The sequence below is a fragment of the Citrus clementina genome, unplaced genomic scaffold, assembly GCF_000493195.1.
Source record: "Citrus clementina cultivar Clemenules unplaced genomic scaffold, Citrus_clementina_v1.0 scaffold_7, whole genome shotgun sequence".
In the NCBI taxonomy this organism is placed as follows: domain Eukaryota; kingdom Viridiplantae; phylum Streptophyta; class Magnoliopsida; order Sapindales; family Rutaceae; genus Citrus; species Citrus x clementina.
The window spans coordinates 14891188-14913111 of NW_006262075.1; the positions used below are offsets into that span (position 1 = coordinate 14891188).

Genomic DNA, 21924 nt, shown 5'->3' on the forward strand with positions numbered 1-21924 from the left:
TGAGATTAATTAAAAAAAAATGGACTAATAAATTAAATTGAGTGAGGGCAACCGCAAGCTATTTCAACCAAGCTTACCACTGTTCCATTTTCAACTTTAATTTGTGGCCTAAAAATCTTATCACTTACAGTTCTTGACAGGTAGCAACCGCTAGGCATGCTCTTACTACCAGCTTTAGGTTATTTCCTCACGGTCTTAGCTTTCTAACGTAATAGAGATGTCGCACCTACTGGTATTCATTGCATGCTTTGGTTAAGAAACTTGAAATCACTCGTGTGGATTTGGATCTAATATTAAGTTAGATTTTGTTCTTAATTTTTTATATTTTTTTGCTTCACGTATATGTATAGTTCGGGATGGACAAAATTGGATTTAAATTAATCCGATCAGGTTGTTCAATTATTAAAAAAACTCATCCGAATGCAATCCGAACTTAAATTCGATCTGAATCCGATCCAAACATGTTCGGAACGAATTCATATCTTACAAATAATTTAAATTAATTCAGATCATATCGATAAATCTTGAATTTAATTTGGAGTTTTAGGTCCTTGCATTAAGTGGAAGACATAATTTGCATAATTTGCAAATCTTTGTAATCAACTTTCAAGTTGGATACAAAACCAAATAGACAAAGAAAAATAAGTTATTTTCATTATATTGCCATGCATATCATTGAAAATTATCAGAATAATTCTTTTTTTTTTCAGAAAATATAAAAAGAAACCAGAATTTAAACAACATAACATGCAAATAAACTCAATTAAAAAAAAAATCAAATAAAAGTTTGAAAATTTCTCAAGAAAAAAAAAAAGAACATATGTAAGCTAGAAAAAGAGAAATCGCCAATTAGAGAAGAGAAGAGCATCTCTGCACAAAAACAATCAATATAAAAAGCTAACAAAAAAGAGTCCATATCTTTTCCTAATTTTCTCATAAATTGACTCAATTCCTCTCCTTCTACTCATCAAAATCATTTTGCCAATCTTCTCAATTTTTTTCTCTCTTAGAAAACAAATCAAACATCTACAATCAACAACCAAACTGAAAGCTAATTGTGAGGCAACTGCAGTAATGACGGTAGCTGGGGAGCTTTGAGGTGATGGCTGGAGGTTGTAGTAGAGAATTTGTGAGGCAGCAATTTGGCTAGAAATCAATTGGCGGATTGGTGATCTCTGGCCTTTGGGATGAGAAAAAGAGTTGAGTGGTTTGCGGCTGTTTAGGTTGGGGATTTTGGGGAAAACAAATTAGGTTTATACTTTAGAAACTTTACTCTGTCTATATATTTAGTATCTGATTGGATTGTTGGATCAAATCCGAATTCAATCCAATCTGAATGTATTCGAATCGAATCAATCTGAATCCAATCCGATGCCCACCCTTATGTATAGTAATATACGGTTAAAATTTAATTAATTTTATACTCTTATTTAGTAACTAGTGTTTGAACTAGATTTTGGTGGGAAAAAAAGGACAAAAAACCTAGTTAAGCACAATAAATTTGTATTAAAGTGAAGTGGTGCCCCAAGTAATTCAGGTATGCTGACTATTTTTTGCCTTCTGTGGAGCTTGAAAAAGAATGAAAGATGTGGGGAGGTAGTGTGGAATTTAGATCTGGAGAGAGTTGGCTTAAAAGACTGTTTTTAACATGCAAAAGGAAGAAAATAAGTTAGATATGGAGCTAATAGTGGTTGACGACCACACATTAATGCTCAAGTTAGTATAAGGTTGGTTTTTGAGGTTAAGAACTAGAAAACTCTTAGTAATAAAGGTGGCTAGAGGTTGAAGAATGAATGAAGTGAATAAAACATGAGTACCTTTTTGTGGAGTGCCTCGGAGTGCTTGGCCACCATGCCACTTGGCGCATTTATATTGGTCATTTCTCTCGTTGTGGAAAGGATATTACTATCTTTTGGCTTTTGTGACCACTAAAGACTTGGGCACATGCTTGGAAGATAAGTAAGCGCATCATTTGTACACTTTGTCCACACTTAGACATGTTAGACTTTGCTAGTAGTTTAGCATGCTTGTGCTGAGATTGTCCTGCGATGGTTGGCGTGTCAAATAAGGATAAATGGTCCCAACTATTATGGTGGGCTGCGTTAGTCTACAAAAATGTGGCAGCCTGTTGCCTCTTCTTTTTCAATAAAATGTCTCCTTACTAATCCCTCAATATTAGCTTATGAATCAATATCCTTTTATGGTGGTAATGACACCTTTTATATTTGATATTTTGGATATTTTCTCCAACATTTCTACTTTCAATATAGGGGAATCCATGTACCCTTTTAATTGTTTGGTATACCTAGCATATCCCAATCTCCTCTTGCTAACTTAGAAACTCTAGATCGACACATTGTGTTTTATTAGTAATCTTTCATTTCTTCCTTTAACAACAAATAATTGTATATTTTTAAAAGGACAAAAAAAAAAAAAAGCTCACCACTGCGTTTAAACTTTACTGTGCAACAGGTCATCTAATTTAACAAGTGGCAAAGTATTATTAAATCAATCGTCAATTTATGGGCTGCAAGGTTCGGATTATGCGCCGTAGCAAGTTCCGAGAATTTGACATCTATTTTTCTTACTAGTCTACCTAGTCTTTATCAAAAGATGTCACATTGGCATACCTTGAACAAAAGATAAATTAGTAGGGCTAATGAAGAATCTAGTGAGGGCTCAACAGCACCACTGAAGCCCAAAATAACCCATTACAGCCACTGCTGATCTGGTCATCCCAAGTCAATTGCCTTCCTCATCACGTGGCAAATTGTAACAAAGAAACTACGCGAACAAATTGAAGAAGAAGGACGGGGGAAATTTACAGTAATGATATAAACTTGACCAGAAGTAATAAAATTGTTTAAATATTAAAAAAATAATTTTCATTGTTTACATAATAATAGTATGATAGTGGGGTCGAGTTCTGTGTATTAGCAAATAAATGAACTTTTAATATAGGTATTCTAAAGAGAGAAAATGAGTGAACTCATCAATTTTCTCCATTTTTTTTTGTTACTTTGAATCATTGATGAGCATAATTTATATACATATTTTACCCTTAATTATATAATTGCTAGTTATTTTTATTTGTTTCTTTTAATTAATTGAGTTATTTTATTGATTAGGGAATTAATTGGAGATTATGGATGAAAAATGCATAAAAAATAATAACCGGACAGTATTGAAGATCAAATTAATTTGTGGAAGCAATTCATGAAAGGAAGCTTAAAAAGGAAACAAATTAGAGTTTATGGAAATAATTGCCGCTTGTGAAGAATAAAAGAAAAGAGGAAAAAGTATGCTTAAAGGAAAATAATTGGCTTGTGCATCTCACGTGAATAGTTGGAAAAGCATTTACCATTAATTTCAAGTGGGTTTCACGTAGGGGTGGGCAAATCGGGTTTCGGTTCGGGTTGTTCGGGTTTCGGTTTGGGTTTCAACCCGTTCGGGTTGGAGAATTGAACCTAATCGGGTTGAAAACGCCAACCTAAACCAAACCAAACCGAATTTAATTCAGTTCGGTTCGGTTTGGGTTGGCAATTCGGATCAGATTGGATTGATAATTCAGGTTAAAATTTTGGTTCGGGTTAATTCGGGTTAGTTTGGGTTAGAATAATTCGGATTAGAATGGGTTGGAACAATTTAATCTAAAAATTCTAACAACAACCACTTAAAATCCAAAAATCTCAATTCCAAACATTCTTAACAACAAATATCAACTACAACTCATCTTTAATAACATTTCAACAATTTAAAAATCTAAATTCCAAACATTCCAAACATCCTTAAGGAACAATTTAATCCAAAAATTATAATAACCACTTAAAATCCAAAAATCTCAATTCCAAACATTCTTAATAACAAATATCAACTACAAATCATCCTTAATAACATTTCAACAATTTAAAACTCTCAATTCCAAATATTCCAAACATCCTTAAGGAACAATTTAATCTAAAAATTCTAACAACGACCACTTAAAATCCAAAAATCTCAATTCCAACATCCTTAACAACAAATATCAACTACAAATCATCCTTAATAGCATTTCAACAAGTCTTTTTAAAGTTAAAAAAACATAAAACATGTAGTCAAGTACAATAAAGCTACAAAAATTACAAATCTAAAAATTAAAATGGCAAATGGCAAGCATGATTAAACATCTCTACATGACAAATAAGGCTAATAATCCATCTCCAACACCATCAATACTCAACACAACATCTCCAAATTAGCAATAATTAACCACCACCATAGGGATTTTTTTTTGTTTAATGTATATATATTTTTAATTTTAAAAAGCTGAATCTTTAAAAAATAAAAAAAAGCTTCAACCCAAACGGGTTGAAGCTTTGAATCCGTTCAGATTTCACCGGTTAACCCGAACTGAACGCCCACCCCTAGTTTCACTTTCACGTGCATGGGCTTAAAGTTGGGTGTGCTTGGCTTGTTTGAAAATCCTTTTGACTTGAGGATTTTGTGGTGGCGTTACAATATAAAAGGAATTAGAGGGCAGCCGCCGCCCGCCAGTGGAGGAAAAAAAGGCGAGACAAAGAGAAGAAAATATGCAGCAGTTGGGCTTCCCATGGCCGATTTTATTTCTTTTGTTGCTCTCAATTCAAGTATGTTTAGCTAATTTTCTTATATTGAGATTAAGGATGAAGCCATATTCAATAAAATAATTATCTTTTTATTTAATTAATTCCCTATATATGTTCTTTAATGATTATTGTTTTTATTTCACATGATTAATTAGATGTTATTAAAATTTTTTCATCAATCTTGTCATGCATTATTGATTGTTAGGATTAATATTCGATTAAATCTATGCTTGGATCTATAAAGTTTATACATGATTATCTTTGATTCTATGTCTTTCATTAAATTGTTTACATAGAGTACTTAGGAAAACTTTGACTCTTTGTTGTTCAATATGTTTACATGGGATGCTTAGATGTCATATTATTAAGCAGAAAAAGAACCTACATTAGATTTAATTACTTGGGCTTAATTGTTAAATTCATGAGATGACATAGATTGATTTCGAGTTGTCACTCTAAAATTGGGGATTAATTAATAATTAGATAATTACTAGTTGAATAGTGGTAGATTCTGAAACCTTGGTAATTTTTGTCTTATTGAAACCTCATTTACTTTAATTGTTTTCTTAGTTTAATTAGTTTAATTTCTTTTAAAACTCAATTTGCTCAACTAGGTCAGGATTAATATTAATTTTAGATTTAAATTAAACTTTTCAATTTATAACAATTCCTGTAGGATCGAACTCGTTACCACTATTCTATCTCTAAATTCGTGCACTTGCGAGTATATTAAAATTTTCACAACAAATTTTTTTCTCAAAATTAGTTGTTTTCCTTAGACTAGACTTGGACTATTGTTTTATAGCTTTCATTGCAAGACAATAATATAACAAAGGAGTCTAGTTTTGTATGTTAGTAAATAAATAGATTTTAATATGAGTTCTTTTTTTTTTCAAGAAAAAAAATTTGTGCACTCATCAATTTTCTCTTTTTTTTTTGTGGTTATTTTGTACCCTACTCTCAAAATTAGTTGTACTCCCTAAATTTAAACTCTTGATCTAACTTTCATTGCAAGATAATAATATAACAAATGAGCCTAGTTTTGTAATTGTATGTTAGCAAATTTATGGATTTTAATATGGGCATTTTTAGGAGAGAAAATTGGTGCACTCACCAACCTTGTCCATTTATTTTTGGTAACCTTTCAGTCTACTCCTCAAAATTAGTTGTACTCCTTAGACTTAGAATCTTGATCCATAGCTTTCATTGCAAGATAATAATATGACAAAGTAATCTAGTTTTGTATGTTAGCAAACAAATAGATTTTAATATGCATACTTTTAAGAGAGAAAATTAGTGCACTCGTGAATCTTAGTGCTTTTTTCTTTTTTTCCTGGAGGCTTTGCGTCCTACTCGAAAAATTCCTTGTACTCCTTAGACTTGAACTCTTGATCTATAGCTTTCATTGCAGGACTCCTCCTTAAACTTGAACTCTTGATCTATAGCTTTCATTGTAGGATTATAATCTGTATTTAACAAATAAATTGATGGAATATAAGTATTTATAAGAGAAAAATTAGTCCATTCATCAATATTTTCCCTGCTTTTTTGTTACTTTACACCTTACTGTCAAAGTTACTTGCACTCCTTAAACTTGAACTCTTGATCTGTAGCTTTCATTACAAGAAGTTAACCAACTAAACTATCATTTATAAATAAAAGAGAATATAGGGAGCTAAACAAAATAAGCTCAAAAGCTTCATAGAGAAAGGAATTCTTTTATTTTAGTGAATGACCGCTTGCCAAATTTCATGACCATAGAATATGGTACAGGAACGAGGGATTGACGACCAATATCTGAGAATGGACATCAGCAGTTTTTTTTTAATATTATATTTTAATCTTATTTCTATTGATAAATTACAATTTGACCACTAAGTAACAGCATTGCCAATTTGCCATTACTTAGTACCCAAAGACATCACCAACTATTTTTTAGTTTCAATTTAACCACCGATTAAGAGCATTTCCATTGCTTGCTTAATACTTGATGCTTGTTTGGTATGCTTATTCTGCTAGTCAAAAGTGTGTTTTAAAAAAATTATTTTGACTGTACTAAAAAAAATCAAAATTTTAAGTTTTTGAAGGTAGAGTTATAGATAGAGTTGTTTTTTTTAAGTGTTAAATTATCTAAAGTACGCTTAATTTATTGCAATTTTTTTTCCTTTTTTTTAATGTTGAAAGCTCAATTTGATCACTGAGTGAGAGCATTACTATTAATGCGTATGTTTGATATACTTTTATAAATCTCCAAAAACTATACTTAAATTGTAGATTTTTTTCAAAGAGTTAAAATCGTCTAAAATGTCTTTGTTTGATTTGACAATTTTATTTCATTTTCTTATAAGATAACTGTAAATAACTTATCTATTAAAATAATTTTATAATTTTTAATAAATAAAAAAATGTATGAATAAGTTTTATTTAAAATTAGGGATGACAAAATTCTCCATAGGGTTCCACCCCAAATGAGGTGAATTTTGAATAATTTTTGGAGAATGAGAAAAAAATAATCCCTAAATTCTTAATAGAATGGGGTTTGGTTTTGTACTCTTCACCCCACCCCCACCCCCACCCCACTCCCTATTATATATAAATATTTTTTCTAGTTTTTATATAATAATTTTTGTTTCATCAGTTATAAGGTTGTTAATAAATTTTCTTTTTATTTTTACTTGAGGTAAATAGGGTATAACTAAAAGAAAACTATGTAATATAATTTTTATATCAACTTAAAACATTGTTATGTTTTATTTTCTCTCTTAATATACTGTTTTCTTCAAACATTTTTCAATTTTGATATCATTTCAAGATATTATTTCAAACATTTGTAGATTTTTTTAAAAATCATTTATAATATGGTAATGATTTTATTTAATTCTTTAGTTTTTAATTTTTTTTAAAATATGTATCTATATCTATTATAAAATAAATTAATAAGAAATGAAGTGGGAATATAAAAATTATTCACCACATGGGGATTCTTCATCCCCACCCCACTAAATTTATAAGAGAATAAGGATAAAATTTTTAATGGAGTGAAAAATGGGTGGGCATCCCCATTCCCACCTCCACCCCATTGTTATCCCTAATTAAAACACTTGTTAAAAAAAAAAAAAAAAAATTCCCCTGCTCCTCATTTTGATCAGGTAAACGGATCCAACAACTATCGGTGCATCGGCGCAATTACACCGATTCCTAATGGAGTATGGCGAAAAAGCAGAATACATATTAGTCGCGACCGCCTCACCAACTCCAGGTGGGACCCGCCGCTTCAGATGCCACTGTGCCAATCCCTATGAGTGAGAAACGCAAAAGTCTCGCCGAATACCCATTTCGTCAGCAATTGCAAAGCGTGAGCTTGCATGCTTCTAGTGAAAATAATAATAATGATAGTCTAATAATAATCAAACAAACAAATAACAAAAATTAGCACCACAAAAATTTGGGAATTTGGGTAAGGTTTTATTATGAGACAGGTCAACATCTCACCAACTTCTTCAACTTCAACTACTTCTCTTTTCTTTTCAACCAATTAAATCTACCGTAAATATTAAAGAAAATTTGATAATCATCCCATGTGGATAGGCAGGTAGCTCACTTAATCGGTCTCGTAAGCTAAGGCCTAAGGTAAAGAAAAAGATTAAGGGTTAAATCTAATAGAGTAGGTTTAAGCTATCGTCGACGAAAAAAGATTGAGTACAAGTATAATACTTGAAATCTATGTATATATTACATCATTAAAATTAAAATATCTAATAACGAACGAGTCAAAAGCTTAAATTAACTTATGTTTATATATTTTGGATAACTAAATATATTCGAATGATTTTTTTTATGTTATTAAAGTCTTTTCTATTTTCATGCTACACCTTTCAAATTTTTAATTCTTAAATACTTAAAAAATTTCACAAACAAAACCTAATTTCTTATTTAGTAATAAATAACTTTTACTATATAGCAATCAAAGCCAAAATCCCTGGTTGTAATAAATATTTAGCAACAATCAAAATCAAAATCAAAATTAATTCCATTGTCGTTTTCGCCGTCCATGGCTCTATTAACGTAATCCCTGGTATGAACACTATTTAAGAGATGTATGGCCGTTAATTAACGCTTTTGTTATTATCCATAATCTTTAATAATTTAGATCAAAACTTTTGGAAAATTATTAATTATCAATTCCATTTTTTTCTTACTTTTCTTCCTGAAATAAATAAATAAATAATAGTAAGTGGTTGGCGAAGTGGATTCTGTGGAAGGAAGAGAAGTGGCATGCGGTGAGGTGATGACGTGGCAGTTACTTTTCCTTCTTTTCTTCAGTGTTATTAGGCCGGGTTAGGTGACTCAACTTTTTCTTATTTAGTTCCCCTTGCTTTTAAACTCTCGTCTTCAGTTCATTTCATTTCATTTTATTTTCTCTCTCGCCGAATCAATCCATCTCATTGTCTCCTCTCTTCAGCGCTCACTCTTCAGGTAATCCTTTTTTTTTTTTTTTCCCCCAATTTCTTGTATTTTCTATTTAAATTTTTAAAATTGATCGTAAATAGAGCTTGAAAAATTTATACGGCCAAACATAATGTGATCGTTTTGGGTTTTGCTTATTCGGGCAACCATTAGGGCAAAACAGAAACTTCCATTTTAATTGAGTGCCTATTGTCTAAGGTGAGAAACAAGCAGCAGATCTTTTTCGATATTCTGTACCTAAATTCTCTGAAAAAACAGCGGGGCCCACAAGTAGGGGGCGGTTTCTGTTTTCATAGTCTCTCATCGGGTCGCGTGCTTTGCCAAAAATTTTGACTTTAGAGTCTGTGATGTTGACGCGTGTCCTTGATTATTCGCGGTTTTGACGTACTAACATTTGGAAATTTTGCAGACAAGTCCAATCCGGTCGAACCGAACCGGGTTCACCCTTGTGCAGCGGAGTGAACTGTGAGGGAGGAAAAGACGTACGTTGTCAGACGATGATAATCAACGTGAAGGAATCGACAATGGTGCGGCCGGCGGCGGAGACGCCGAGGGTGGCGCTGTGGAACGCGAACGTCGACCTGGTGGTGCCGCGGTTCCACACGCCGAGCGTCTACTTCTACCGGCCGACCGGCGCCGCCAACTTCTTCGACGCCGGGGTTCTCAAGGACGCACTGAGCAAGGCGCTGGTGCCGTTCTATCCGATGGCCGGCCGGCTGAAGCGGGACGACGACGGCCGTATCGAGATTGACTGCAACGCTGAGGGCGTCTTGTTCGTCGAGGCAGAAACGACGTCGTTGATCGATGATTTCGGAGACTTTGCTCCCACTCTGGAGCTGAAGCAGCTCATCCCAACGATCGACTACTCTGGTGGAATATCAACTTATCCCCTCTTAGTTTTGCAGGTATGTTTATATATTTATTTATTTTATTGTAAAAAAGTTAATATTTATTTAAGCTTTTTGTTTAATTTATGCATTGCACACGCAAAACTTAGAAGATTAATTTATCCACTTAAGTCTTTGACTCTTTTTTTGTTTTTTTTTGTTGATGAACTGAATATTTAACTTAGTGGTTGGTAATTGTAACCAATGCTTTAATGAGAGTCGCTGTTTGAGTTCGTAAATAGATGTAGATATGTTTTTGTTTTTCCTCAAATTGAGGTGGATGTAGATTTTTGAATAATGTTTGGTAGAGTTTTAGATTAAAAATTCAAATTTCTAATAAATTTTTAGTTGTAAAACTCAGTCATTTTATAAGGGCAGTCGTATTATAAATGTCCTAACTAAATCAATTGATGATTATGTAAGGTAACCAAGCCCTGGTTGTCAATTTCGTTTTTTCTTTTGTTGAGAAAAATCATTAATAGATCTCAGTTTAAGTCAAAAGCCTTATTTAATATAGTTTTTTTTGTTTTTTTAATTATAATTTGGTCTACATTAACTAGTGGTTACACATCAATTATATAAATAATTATTATTTCATGCCATTAAATAGCTCGTAAGCAGTTGGTGGCTTTGACGAATTTGTCTGTTTGCTGTGAATCTAAAAGAGAAAAAGAATTTGGAGACGTAATTTTATGAAAATGGAGGAATGAATAGACCACGAAAGAGTGAAGAAGTCACTTAAACGAAGGACTGACTTCTTCTGCTAATAATTTTGGTATGCAGCGGGTCAAATTTATCAGCTTTCACACCTAATTTTGTATGTACTATGTAGTGTCCTTGGGGTCTTCTTTTTCAGGAGGTGGATCTGTAACATACATCCCCCACTCCATACACTCCACGTGTCCGTATATGGGAAAACAATGCCTGCAAATGGCACCCTTAGAGGGCTGGCTAACCCGGTCTGTAAGGTACAGAAGTTGTACCGTAGCCAGCTCCTTCTTTTTCAATATAAAAATAGGACACCTTTCCTCTATCAAGGGATGGATGGACACTTCACACAGTCACACTTGCCTAAAAAGGCTAGTGATTAAAATGACACTTCATCTTCATGTGCAATTAATTAGAAACAAATATCAATATGCTTAGATATCAGACATACGGGAACCGAATCTTCCAAATTGAGTACTAGCCACATTCTTAGTCAAGGACTCTTGTTAATCCAACCTAACTTTTAAGTTCCAACTTCCAAGCAAGGAGCAATTATGTTGATTCATCTCCCATGGATTAGAAATTAATGATGTCCATGTGATGGGATAGGGACATGTCATTGCACATGAACCACATAACTTCTCTCCCCCACTTTTTAGCTGGATGAAATACAAATTGATTTTATGGCCCCCCATTTTCCCATTATCCAAACTAGTATTTGACAGGACAGTTCTGGGGGATTTTATTACGCCCTTTTAACTTTTTAGAGTTAGGTGGTGGTTGTGCACCGCCTATGTCGTTGGAGGCTTGGCCGTAATTAAGAGTTTGACAAAAATGAAAATTGATGCCACCTTCGTTAAGTTATCTGCTACCTAACATACTTCAAGCTTAATCATCCAACTAACTTGGGCCACGCTACAGCTTCGGTCATAAAAAGTGATAATACTTCACATTAGAATTAGGCAAGTATTTGGGAGTTTCATTGGTAGAGTGCCAGTTGTAATTGCTTGTGGCTTAGTAAAAGTTGACTTTAACTGCTAATCTACGTGGTTTTATATTGGCGATGGCTATTTTGGAGCTACTCTAATTATAATTACACACACAAAGTGATAAATAATAAAAAATACGTTATAATTTTAATTATATGGTTATAAAAGGGTGCTCTACCTTAGAGCGGTTCCAACGAAATCAAACCCATATTAACTATTTTGCATATTAATCCTCCATGTTTTGCATGTTTTAGTTGGGTTACAAGTTACAACAGATGTAACATAGGATAACCCTTTCCATATATCACTTTTTAACTGTTGCTTGAGGAATATGGTGCGATGTGAGTTGTGAAATGAGAGTTGCAGAGTCGTACTTTGGCAGTAAGAAGTCAAACTTCTTGGATTTAGACAATTAGTTCGCTTGTATCCCCTAGTTTCCAAATTGCCTTTAGGATGTTTATACTTATCATACGAGTGAATTGGATATAGAAACTAAATTGCATCTGACTTCTTCGGATCTATTTGCTCGAAAATTTTAAGAGAACTATGAATGTTATTAATTTGGTAACTTTTAAGTTCTTTGCTCTTGCATAAATTTCTCCAAATATCCAAAAACAGACAATAATGATGAGTTATACGTTCACACTTAAACACCAGAGCGGGCATTCAAGTTCATTACTGTCTAATGAAGGCTGAGGTTTGTTGGTCATGTCTTTTTAGTTTTAAAATGTACTTCAAAATTATGGAAACAGGGTTTCTACTTGAAAATTTCGTTTAGCTTATCCGAAACCCTTGTTGCAGCAAAATCTTAAGGAATGCTAAGAAGTGATTACTTATATAGTAATCTCATACCACTTGAGTTTTTGAGGCATTGCAAATCTTGAGCTCACCAATCATGGTTTTGAATCTCTGCAGATCACTCACTTCAAATGCGGTGGGGTCTCACTTGGTGTGGGTATGCAACATCATGTGGCCGATGGATTTTCTGGTCTCCACTTTGTGAACACATGGTCAGATTTTGCTCGTGGTCTTGATCTTACCATCCCACCATTCATTGATCGAACTTTGCTTCGCTCCCGAGATCCACCTCAACCTGCATTTGAACATATTGAATACCAGCCTCCCCCTCCATTGAAACATCCTCTGAAATCAAGTTCTGAGACTACAGCTGTCTCAATTTTCAAATTAACCAGGGACCAACTCAACATCCTCAAAGCCAAGGCCAAAGAAGATGGTAACACTATCAATTATAGCTCATATGAGATGTTGGCGGGCCATGTGTGGAGGTCTGCATGCATCGCACGGGGGCTTACTGCTGATCAAGAGACCAAATTGTACATTGCAACAGATGGACGTGCTAGATTGCGGCCTCCTCTTCCACCTGGTTACTTTGGGAACGTGATCTTTACAGCTACACCAATGGCAGTCACGGGTGATCTCCAATCAAAGCCAATATGGTACGCTGCAAGTCGGATCCACGATGCATTGGTTCGGATGGACAACGACTATCTAAGGTCAGCTCTTGATTACTTAGAGCTTCAGCCTGATTTATCAGCTTTGGTTCGTGGTGCCCATACATTTAGGTGTCCAAATCTCGGGATTACTAGCTGGGTTAGGTTGCCAATACATGATGCTGATTTCGGGTGGGGTCGTCCCATATTTATGGGACCTGGTGGGATTGCATATGAGGGCTTATCATTTATAATCCCAAGCCCAACCAATGATGGAAGCTTATCAGTTGCCATCTCTCTGCAAACTGAACACATGAAACTATTTGAGAAGTTAATATATGACATTTAGAAAACCACCACTGAAACTCATCGGAAGTGAATCAAGCAGGTCGATTTCAGATGCACAAATTTTTTTGGAAAGCGGTTTTGTTATCTTTTGTTCATTACAGACCTTTTTATGTTTGAAATGTACCTACATATTAAACTTTCTTTGGCGCATGCTGTCTGTTTATTTCTCATATATGAACTCCGTGAGAACCTGATTTAATAAGGCTGATGTTGTTTTTTTGGCGTCAACTTTAATTAATTCATATTGTCATTTTTAGCCTCTGGTTGATTTTTAACTCTGATAAAGCAGCATTTTAAGAAATGTAGCTTCCAACATTTGATCATAATTGCCAAGGAATATATGTTCGGTCCCGTTTGAGATTGAGGTGCTGTAAATTTTAAGCTACAGCTGCTGTAGAAAAAAAACTATAATTATTAAATAAAAATTAATAATATATAGTAAATATAAATTTTAAATAATAATTTTGTCAGTAAATATAAATTTTAAATAATAATTTTGACAAAATTATTAAATATATAATATATATTTTATTATACAAGTGAAAAATTATATCAATATAACTTATAAGCTGTAATAGTTAGTGTTTACCAAATATTTTAGTACTGTAACTTTTAAGTTACAGCTACCCAACCTCAATACCAAACTCACCATTCATTTCTCCCCTCGACAAGGAAATGGATGAGATAGCTAGCAAGCTTTAATATGTCGTGATGACTTATGGTAGTTAAGGGAACCATATGAACTCTTCTTTTGATACTGTTATAGCAGTTTTTTACGTTCATTCAATATAATCCGTTTTCATAATCGTGCATACAATCTGTATGCTAATGTTAGAGATAGGAAGAGAAGATAGGGAGATTTTGACACTTTTTAAGAAAACAATCACAGTCGATAAATTACATAATTAAAACGACAAACCTAGCAGACGCTAGCAACATCTTACTGGCTCTGAAGCAAAAGGGCATATGCTTGTAAGATAGTATTAAAAACAGCAAACAAAATCTTAAAAACCACACAATGAGACCAATGCTCTGAAGGAAGTTATAAACACTCGAATAGAAAAGTTAAAACCCGATAAGAAAATATGGCAGTGAGAGTCCGATGAGAGCCAAGATCACATGTAGCATAGCTGCTGAGATGAGGTAATAAGGACCTGCTGGTGACAAGGCTGCACCATTGCTGGATCGAGGGTGATGGGCGTCATTTCCTGCACCATAATTTCCCTTCCCTTTCTGTCCCTTTATCGAATCAAAAATTTCTTGCTTTCCCTTCAATCTCACTCTTTCAGTTTCTGCATATATTCTATTCGTGACATTTACGCCCGTGTCTCTCACTGTAGGAAATATGATGAACATTAGTTCACACTATATGCAGTTTGCGGGAAAAAAAAAAAAAAAAAAAACCTTAAAGCTCTTTCTGTATCTCGTAAGATGAAAATATTTCGCATACCATGAAGTTGCTCACCAAATCTTGGTTTTGAAAGGTTGAAATCTTCAATTTTTGATGTTGGAAAGTCTTCAAAACCCAGGATTGTAACAGATTGAGTATATAAGATAAATAAGAACCATAAAAGAAGTCTTATCTTCATTTTCTACGGCTTTTGCTGTTCTTATTTTGAACTTTTTTCTGTCTTATTGGAATTTCTTACGGAGAAGGAGGTTTCTAGGCTCGGGATGATTAAGTTCTAAGCGGTAAGAGGTATTTATGATGGAACTTAAGCTCTCTGTAGAGGGGAAAAGGTAAAAACTAATGGTCATGAGCAACGCAAAATGCTGCTTTAGTCGGAGAATCAAAATATGTGGCCCATACTTGTGATCCATGGCTGTCTTTGATACATCAAGACTATGCAAAAAGGAGTTCATATTTTAAATCATAAACCCAAAAAAAAAAAAAAATTTATGTGAAGAAAGAACTGGTCTGTGGTAATAGCTTAAAGAGGCAACGATATGTCTGTAAAAACGTCATTGCTTTGCTAGATTATTATTCATATTCTTCTTGTTGTAACTGTCAAGACAGCAAGCATATCCTGGAGGACCTGAACTTCAAAGTTAGGCTTCAACTTGTAAGTTAAGATTCTGGGGCGGCCGTGGCCGAACATCTTATCTTTTATTCATTTCAGACACTCGGATTCCTGCTCTTTGCTTTTTCACATTTTTGTTCAGGGTTCTCTTAACTTTTGCCCTTATAGCATGCGTTAAGTTCAACTTCTGATGCCTTACAATGTAAAATTTATGGCGAATCAATTTTTTTTTTCGTATCGTTATTGATATATTTGAGCATTCGAGCTTTATTCCCAAATGACAGCTGGTCCTCTGATGATGTGAATTTATCCATCATATTCACTGTTTGGAAATGTTAAGAATACGTTTGGGATTAAGGTTAGACAGCTGTAGTTTAAGAGTTATAGTATTAAAATATTTGGTAAACACTAGTTACTGTAACTTAAAAGTTATGTTAATATGATTTTTCACTTATTTAATAAAAAAATTATTATATTTTTAATAATTTTGTCAAAATTATTATTTAAAATTTATATTTGCCATATATTATTAATTTTTATTTCGTAGTTATAGTTTTTTTTTTTTCCACAGCAACTATAACTTAAAAGTTACAACACCTCATTCCCATTTCACAACAGTTATAGCTTAAAAGTCACGGCAGCTCATTTACAAACAGGATCTAAATCCTTTTACTTCATTCATATAAGATAGGTAAAGTATCACTTTTACCTTACTCTTCCTTTTATACGTGCTTAAAGAAGCGAAGAGACCAGCTGGTCTCTGATAAAGTGGCTGAAATAATAAAGCTATAGCTTTATTGTTATTATCAGAACCAACGGTTTTAGTTGATCGACTTTGTCTCTTTGGGATAGAGAATCTGATGCTCGCTGATCTGTTTTACCAGAAAAAAATTTAAATAATTTCGATAAGCATCTGCCGACAATTTTTTTTTTTTTTGGCCATGAGTTTAGAAAATTTTAACCCCTCTAGAGTCTAGAACCCCTGTCTTATTTTGCAATTTGATTACATTTTCCTGCGTTGAGTATAAAATGCTTGTAAGGTGACAGCAAGGTATCTTGTGTTTATGGAGGGAATTTGCAAGCTCAGAATACCTAGATCATGATGTGTCAGAGATTCGATAGGTGTATATGTAAGATTCTGGGATCATGAAAGATGTTGATGATCGGATCAATGATCATGATTATTGCTTGCCATGATCATGATCCCTGGTGTAACTCTGTTCTAGCCAAAGTGATCCTGGCCTTCCATAGAACATTTAAGATGGAAATTAAATTCAAATGAAAGAAGCAAAAGGAATGGAAGAGATTTAATTAGTTGTTGATTTTCTGGATAAAGATGATGCTTGAATTACAAGAAACTTGGATTGTTGAGAAAGATAGCTGATTCAATTAGAAGAAAGTGGCCGGTATTTACTGGATGAAAAGGAACAGGAAGGAAAGGCACCAACTTCCCCTGCTTCTTACAAAAGATATGAAAAGAGAACTTACTTTCGCTTTTTGTTGAATTCGTTGAAATCATATGACTTTTGCAATCTCTTAAACTTGACAATTTTTTTCTTTTTCTTTTTTTACTTTTCCACGCTTATATATTACAATTAAAATCTACTGACATTGATATTGAGAATAAAGAATCTATTGAGACTATCATTGACAAGTTTATTATAGCACCGCCTGGAATTTCTAGTATTACTTAATACGAAAAGGATATATGCTTCTCCCACATTAATGGGAGAGAATAATTTGGAAGAGAAATGAGTAAATATACTAAAATGTCACATGAATCAACATCCATCCAACTCCATCATGTATTCCAATGCTGATAGTTAACTACTCCATGGCGCTCATTAGAATATTAGAAGTTGATACAGTTATTTGATTAAGCCCTATTTGGGAACGCGGCGCTATGATTGCCAAGTAATTTAATTGCCGCAATGCAATAGTTAAAGAAGAACTTTATACTATATCACCATTTGGGAGTACTGCTGTGCTGTGGTAGCCAAGAAGCCTTAATGCAATCATATTTGAGTTATAATACTATGTTAAATTATTGCTAGATAATGCTAACTAACCTCAAATTTATATTTTAAATCGTGCAGACAATCACACCTAATAATTGTTAATTATCTGCGTTACCGATTTATTTTCGATAAAACTTGACAACCTTATGTACTAGTAATACTTACCAAAGTTTATTTGATTGTCTTGGAATAGATTTTGTGCTTGTTTCATGGGAGCACTTTTTGCCGTAATTGTATGTTCATCTCTGGACTTTGAATATGGTTACTATTTATATGTTGTATATAATTTATATAAATGTCTTGAATAGATTCATATCACCCTCTGAACTAGAGATGGCCAACGGGTTGGCCTGGCACAGTCCAACCCATTAAATAGTGGCCTAATTGTACCATTAGGTTAGTACGATATGACCCTCTAATTTCGTAGTTTGTGCCTTGTTAATACCTATATTTATTCTTTTAAATTTAAATTGTTAGTATTTACATTCATGAATTGGATTATGTGAGAGAGTGTCGCTACCTATAAAGAAATAAATGTGAAATAAAAAAATTAAAGTGAAATTTTAAATTTAATTTTTAATTTTCTGTAGGAAAACAAAAAATATTAAAAAAAATAGCATAGACCCGCGGCCTGTACAGATGGGCTCTTAATGGGCTGGTGCCTGTGCCTTACCCAGATATGGCTGATGAGTCGAAAAGTTGGGCCCAGCAAGGCCGGTTACTATCCCTACTCTTAGCCACTCCTCACCTCATTGCAAGGAACGCACCAAAGGAGATGATTTAAATACAACTTTTTAGCAAAATTGCTGCGCAGATCGAGTGTTTTTAAATGCTTTAGAAAGCAATTAATGACATGGCGAGTAGTCCATGCAAGTTTAGTTGGATTACACTCTCACTATATTGTTTGTAGCACATTATTATTATTATTTTTTAAATGCGCGTTGATTGCGGTATCTTTCGGGTATCATAACCTCATAATTTGGGTATAGTCAAATGTTAAATTTTATTGATTTTTCTTAATGCCTATATTATGGGTACGACGCCTTGAGGTATGAATATATAAGCCGACATAAACAAAAAGTGTGTGTGTATAGTCCTTCTCAAATGTGGGTATCTTCATTTTTTTTTTTTTTTCATGCAGACACGTTTTTAAATAATATATTTTAATAGAGATAATTTTTAATTCTATTAAACCGCGTTTGTAGGTATTAAAAATTAACTCTGTCAAGCCACACGACTTAATAGCATATTCGTATTAAAAAAATGAGTGCGATCGCATATATATGTATGTATAATATTCCCAATCCAAGATTATGGATTTGTTAAAGTTTGAAAAATCTATTAAATTGTGTGTTTAATAAAGTTCACGACCCTAACCAAATCACTATTCATTGGTGCAAATGCTTACATCTTTTAAAATATAAATTTGTTGTATATACGGTGTATTGGTTAATTGAATAAAAAATGATAATAACACTAATGCACCAAAACTTGTAACAATACGGGAGTTTCTAATTGGGCTCTTGTAACAAAAAGCCACCTAAACTTCCCAGTGCAGCACATATAAAAGAAACTGAACGCTGACGAAAAATGCTTAGACACTGCCGGTTTTACACACTGTTTTTGTCGGCGATTTGTCTCAATATTAGTAGATCAATACCCTGAAGGAAATTATAAAACTTGAATAGAAAGGTTAAAACCCTGTGAGAAAATATGGCAGTGAAAGTCCCATGAGAGCCAAGATTACGTGTGGCGTAGCTGCTGAGACGAGGTAACGAGGACCTGATGATAATGAAGCTATTCCTTTACTGGAACGAGGGTGACGAGCTGGATTTCCTCCGCCATTAGTTCCCTTCCCTCTCTGTCCTTTTACTGAATCTAGAATTTCTTGCTTTCCCTCCAATCCCATTCTTTCAATTTCTCCATAAAATCCATTTGTGACGTTTACGCCTGTGTATGGAATCTGATGAACATTAGTACACACCATGCAGTATGCATAACAAAAATTCTTGAAGCTCTATCTGTATCTTATAAGATCAAAATAGAATGCATACCATGAAGTTGCCCTCCAAATCTTGGTTTTGAAAGATTGAAATCTTCAGTTTTTGACCTTGGAAAGCTTTCGAAACCCAAGATTGCAACAGATTGAGCACAAAAGATAAATAAGAACCATGGAAGAAATCTTGTCTTCATTTTCTATGACTCTTGTTATTTCTTGAACTTTTTTCCTTTTTTTTCCTATCTTTCTTTTTTTGGAATTTCTGATGGGGAAGGAGGTTTATAGGGTAGGGATGACTACGTTCTAACAGCTAAGAGGTATTGATGATGGAATTTACAGGGGAAAACTAATGGACTGTTTGGAGATGTTAATTCCTTTTGCTTCTTTTTTTTTTTTTTTGGTCTTATCCACGAGGTATCCTGGGGAGGGCCCCAACTGTGGGAGGCACCTTTAAGCCCGTACCACAACCCAGACTAGAAGTCCCCGCTCGAACCGGGAGGCACAGGTTCTTCCAACAAATGCGACTTCCCTGCGACTCGAACTGGGCGACTCGAACTGGGGAGCAAACCCAGTCAAGCCACTTAAGGGGACTCCATTGCCAGTGGAGCCAACACTTTGTTGGTTCCTTTTGCTTCTTTCTTGTAGGGAATGTAAAGTATTATTTTTAGCTTACTGCTTTCTTTTACAAGTGCTTAAAGTAGCAGAAGAGACCAGCTGGCCTCTGGCTGAAAGAATAAAGGCTATAGCTTTATTGGTTTTTCTCGAAACCACCCCTTTAGTTGATCGAGTTTGTGCTCGAGTTTGTGCTTGTTTGACGAAATTGGGACAGAATCTGATGCTTGCTTTTCTGCTTTATCCGAGAGAAGTTCAAATGTTCTCGATAGGCATCTGACCCTCCTATAATTTTGTTTTTGGCCATGAGTTGAGAAGATTTTAATCCCCTTAGAAACCCATTATCTTATCTTACAATTTGATTGCATTACATCATTGTGTTAAGTGTAAAATCTTTTAAGGTGAAGGCAAGATATCTCGTGTTCATGGAGGAGATTTTTTTTGTTGATATAATGATATATTATAATCAGAGTTCTATTGATATTTGACAATCAGACATTGATCGGGACTCCACTTTAATAATTCTATTATAGCATAATTCACAAAGAGATAAGTAAACTTCTACCAAGAGAAGAGTCGAGTTCTAGCCATTACTAAGACTTGAACCCATGCACCCAAGGTTCTCTGGGTGCATGGGACACCAATGGGCTATGAGCCCATTGGTCGTTCATGGAGGGGATTTGCTAGCTCAGAATCCATATCATGATGAGTCAGAATCAGAAGGCGTATACATAAGATTCTGGAATCATGGAAGATGCTGATGATGAAATCAATGAGAACCAATAGTGAAAGTGAAACTGATTAGAACAGGATAACAGTGTAGTTGTTCATTGCTTGCAAATGATCATGATTCCGTTGAAAGTACCTTCAAGCAAAAGTGATACTGGCCTTGCGAAGAAAAAATGGATAATTGAATTGTGAGCAGCACCAGGAACGGAAGAGAACAGCTAACTGTTTATTTTCTGAAAAAAGACGATGCTTGAATTGCAAGAAACTCGGATTATTGAGAAAGAAAGCCGAATCAATGAGAGGAAAAGTGGCCACAGCTTGCAGATGAAAATGAATAGGAAAGCAAAGCCTAGTTTCCCCGCTTCTCAGGAAGATATAAAAAGAAAAATTTCTTTTGCTTTTTGTTGAATCAATCTCTTTCAGCTGACTGTTGTATACATATATCAGTGTTTCATGAATTAAACAACCATCTAACTCCTCCACCCCCTCTTGTTAATGCTGACAGTTGGATACTCCAGGGTGGTTATTAGAGTCTCAAGAGATTGGATACAATAAATTACTTTTAGATTCTTCAGTGTTAACAATCGCACACATATATTTAAATGCAATTTGAGACTAGACAATATCGTCTAATAATAACACAATGTTAGATTATAGCTAGATAACTGTATCTGACTTCAAATCCACATTTTCAAATGTGCTAATGTATTTTTAATAAATTATGTGCGTGCAACTATTTAACAGTACATTTGATTGTCTCAAGCCTGTTTTCATCTGGCCATAATGTGGCTCCCCATGACATGTAGGCAAACGACCAAAATGTTTCAAAAATAGATAACTAAATTCATCTGATATAGTTTCAAATCCTTCTGATTACTGAATTCCAAATTTCCAACTATTTGGATGGAGATGAAACAAGTATATTACATTAATCTTGATGGGAATCATATCAAATTAATTTTAGTGGACACAGAACAATGATTAATACTCTTTTTCTCCTTATAAAAAAAATTCACTAAGCGAAAATTAATTTAGTTGGATCCAATGTGATTTAGTTACCCATTTAAAAACCTTGAAGCGCGTGGTATCTT

At 34.0% G+C, this 21924-nt stretch overlaps 2 protein-coding genes across 3 annotated transcripts; one reads left to right on the top strand and one right to left on the bottom strand.

The window, feature by feature from the left end:
* The first annotated feature begins 8883 nt into the window (after nucleotides 1–8883).
* Nucleotides 8884–13820, top strand: LOC18035960 (shikimate O-hydroxycinnamoyltransferase). The gene is made up of 3 exons (XM_006427596.2): nucleotides 8884–9080; nucleotides 9481–9976; nucleotides 12571–13820. Exons 2-3 carry the CDS (start codon nucleotides 9569–9571, stop codon nucleotides 13453–13455), a joined length of 1293 nt encoding a protein of 430 aa, XP_006427659.2. The 5' UTR covers nucleotides 8884–9080; nucleotides 9481–9568; the 3' UTR covers nucleotides 13456–13820.
* Nucleotides 13821–14328: 508 nt separating this feature from the next.
* LOC18037510 lies at nucleotides 14329–15280 on the bottom strand. Of its 2 annotated transcripts, none has more exons than XM_006427598.2 (2): nucleotides 14920–15280; nucleotides 14329–14788 (listed from the first exon to the last, which is right to left on the bottom strand). In XM_006427598.2, exons 1-2 carry the CDS (start codon nucleotides 15041–15043, stop codon nucleotides 14520–14522), a joined length of 393 nt encoding a protein of 130 aa, XP_006427661.1. In that variant the 5' UTR covers nucleotides 15044–15280; the 3' UTR covers nucleotides 14329–14519. The 2 variants fall into 2 exon arrangements, with proteins under 2 accessions (XP_006427661.1, XP_006427660.1); XM_006427597.2 differs by having other exon boundaries at nucleotides 14905–15277.
* Nucleotides 15281–21924: the final 6644 nt, after the last annotated feature.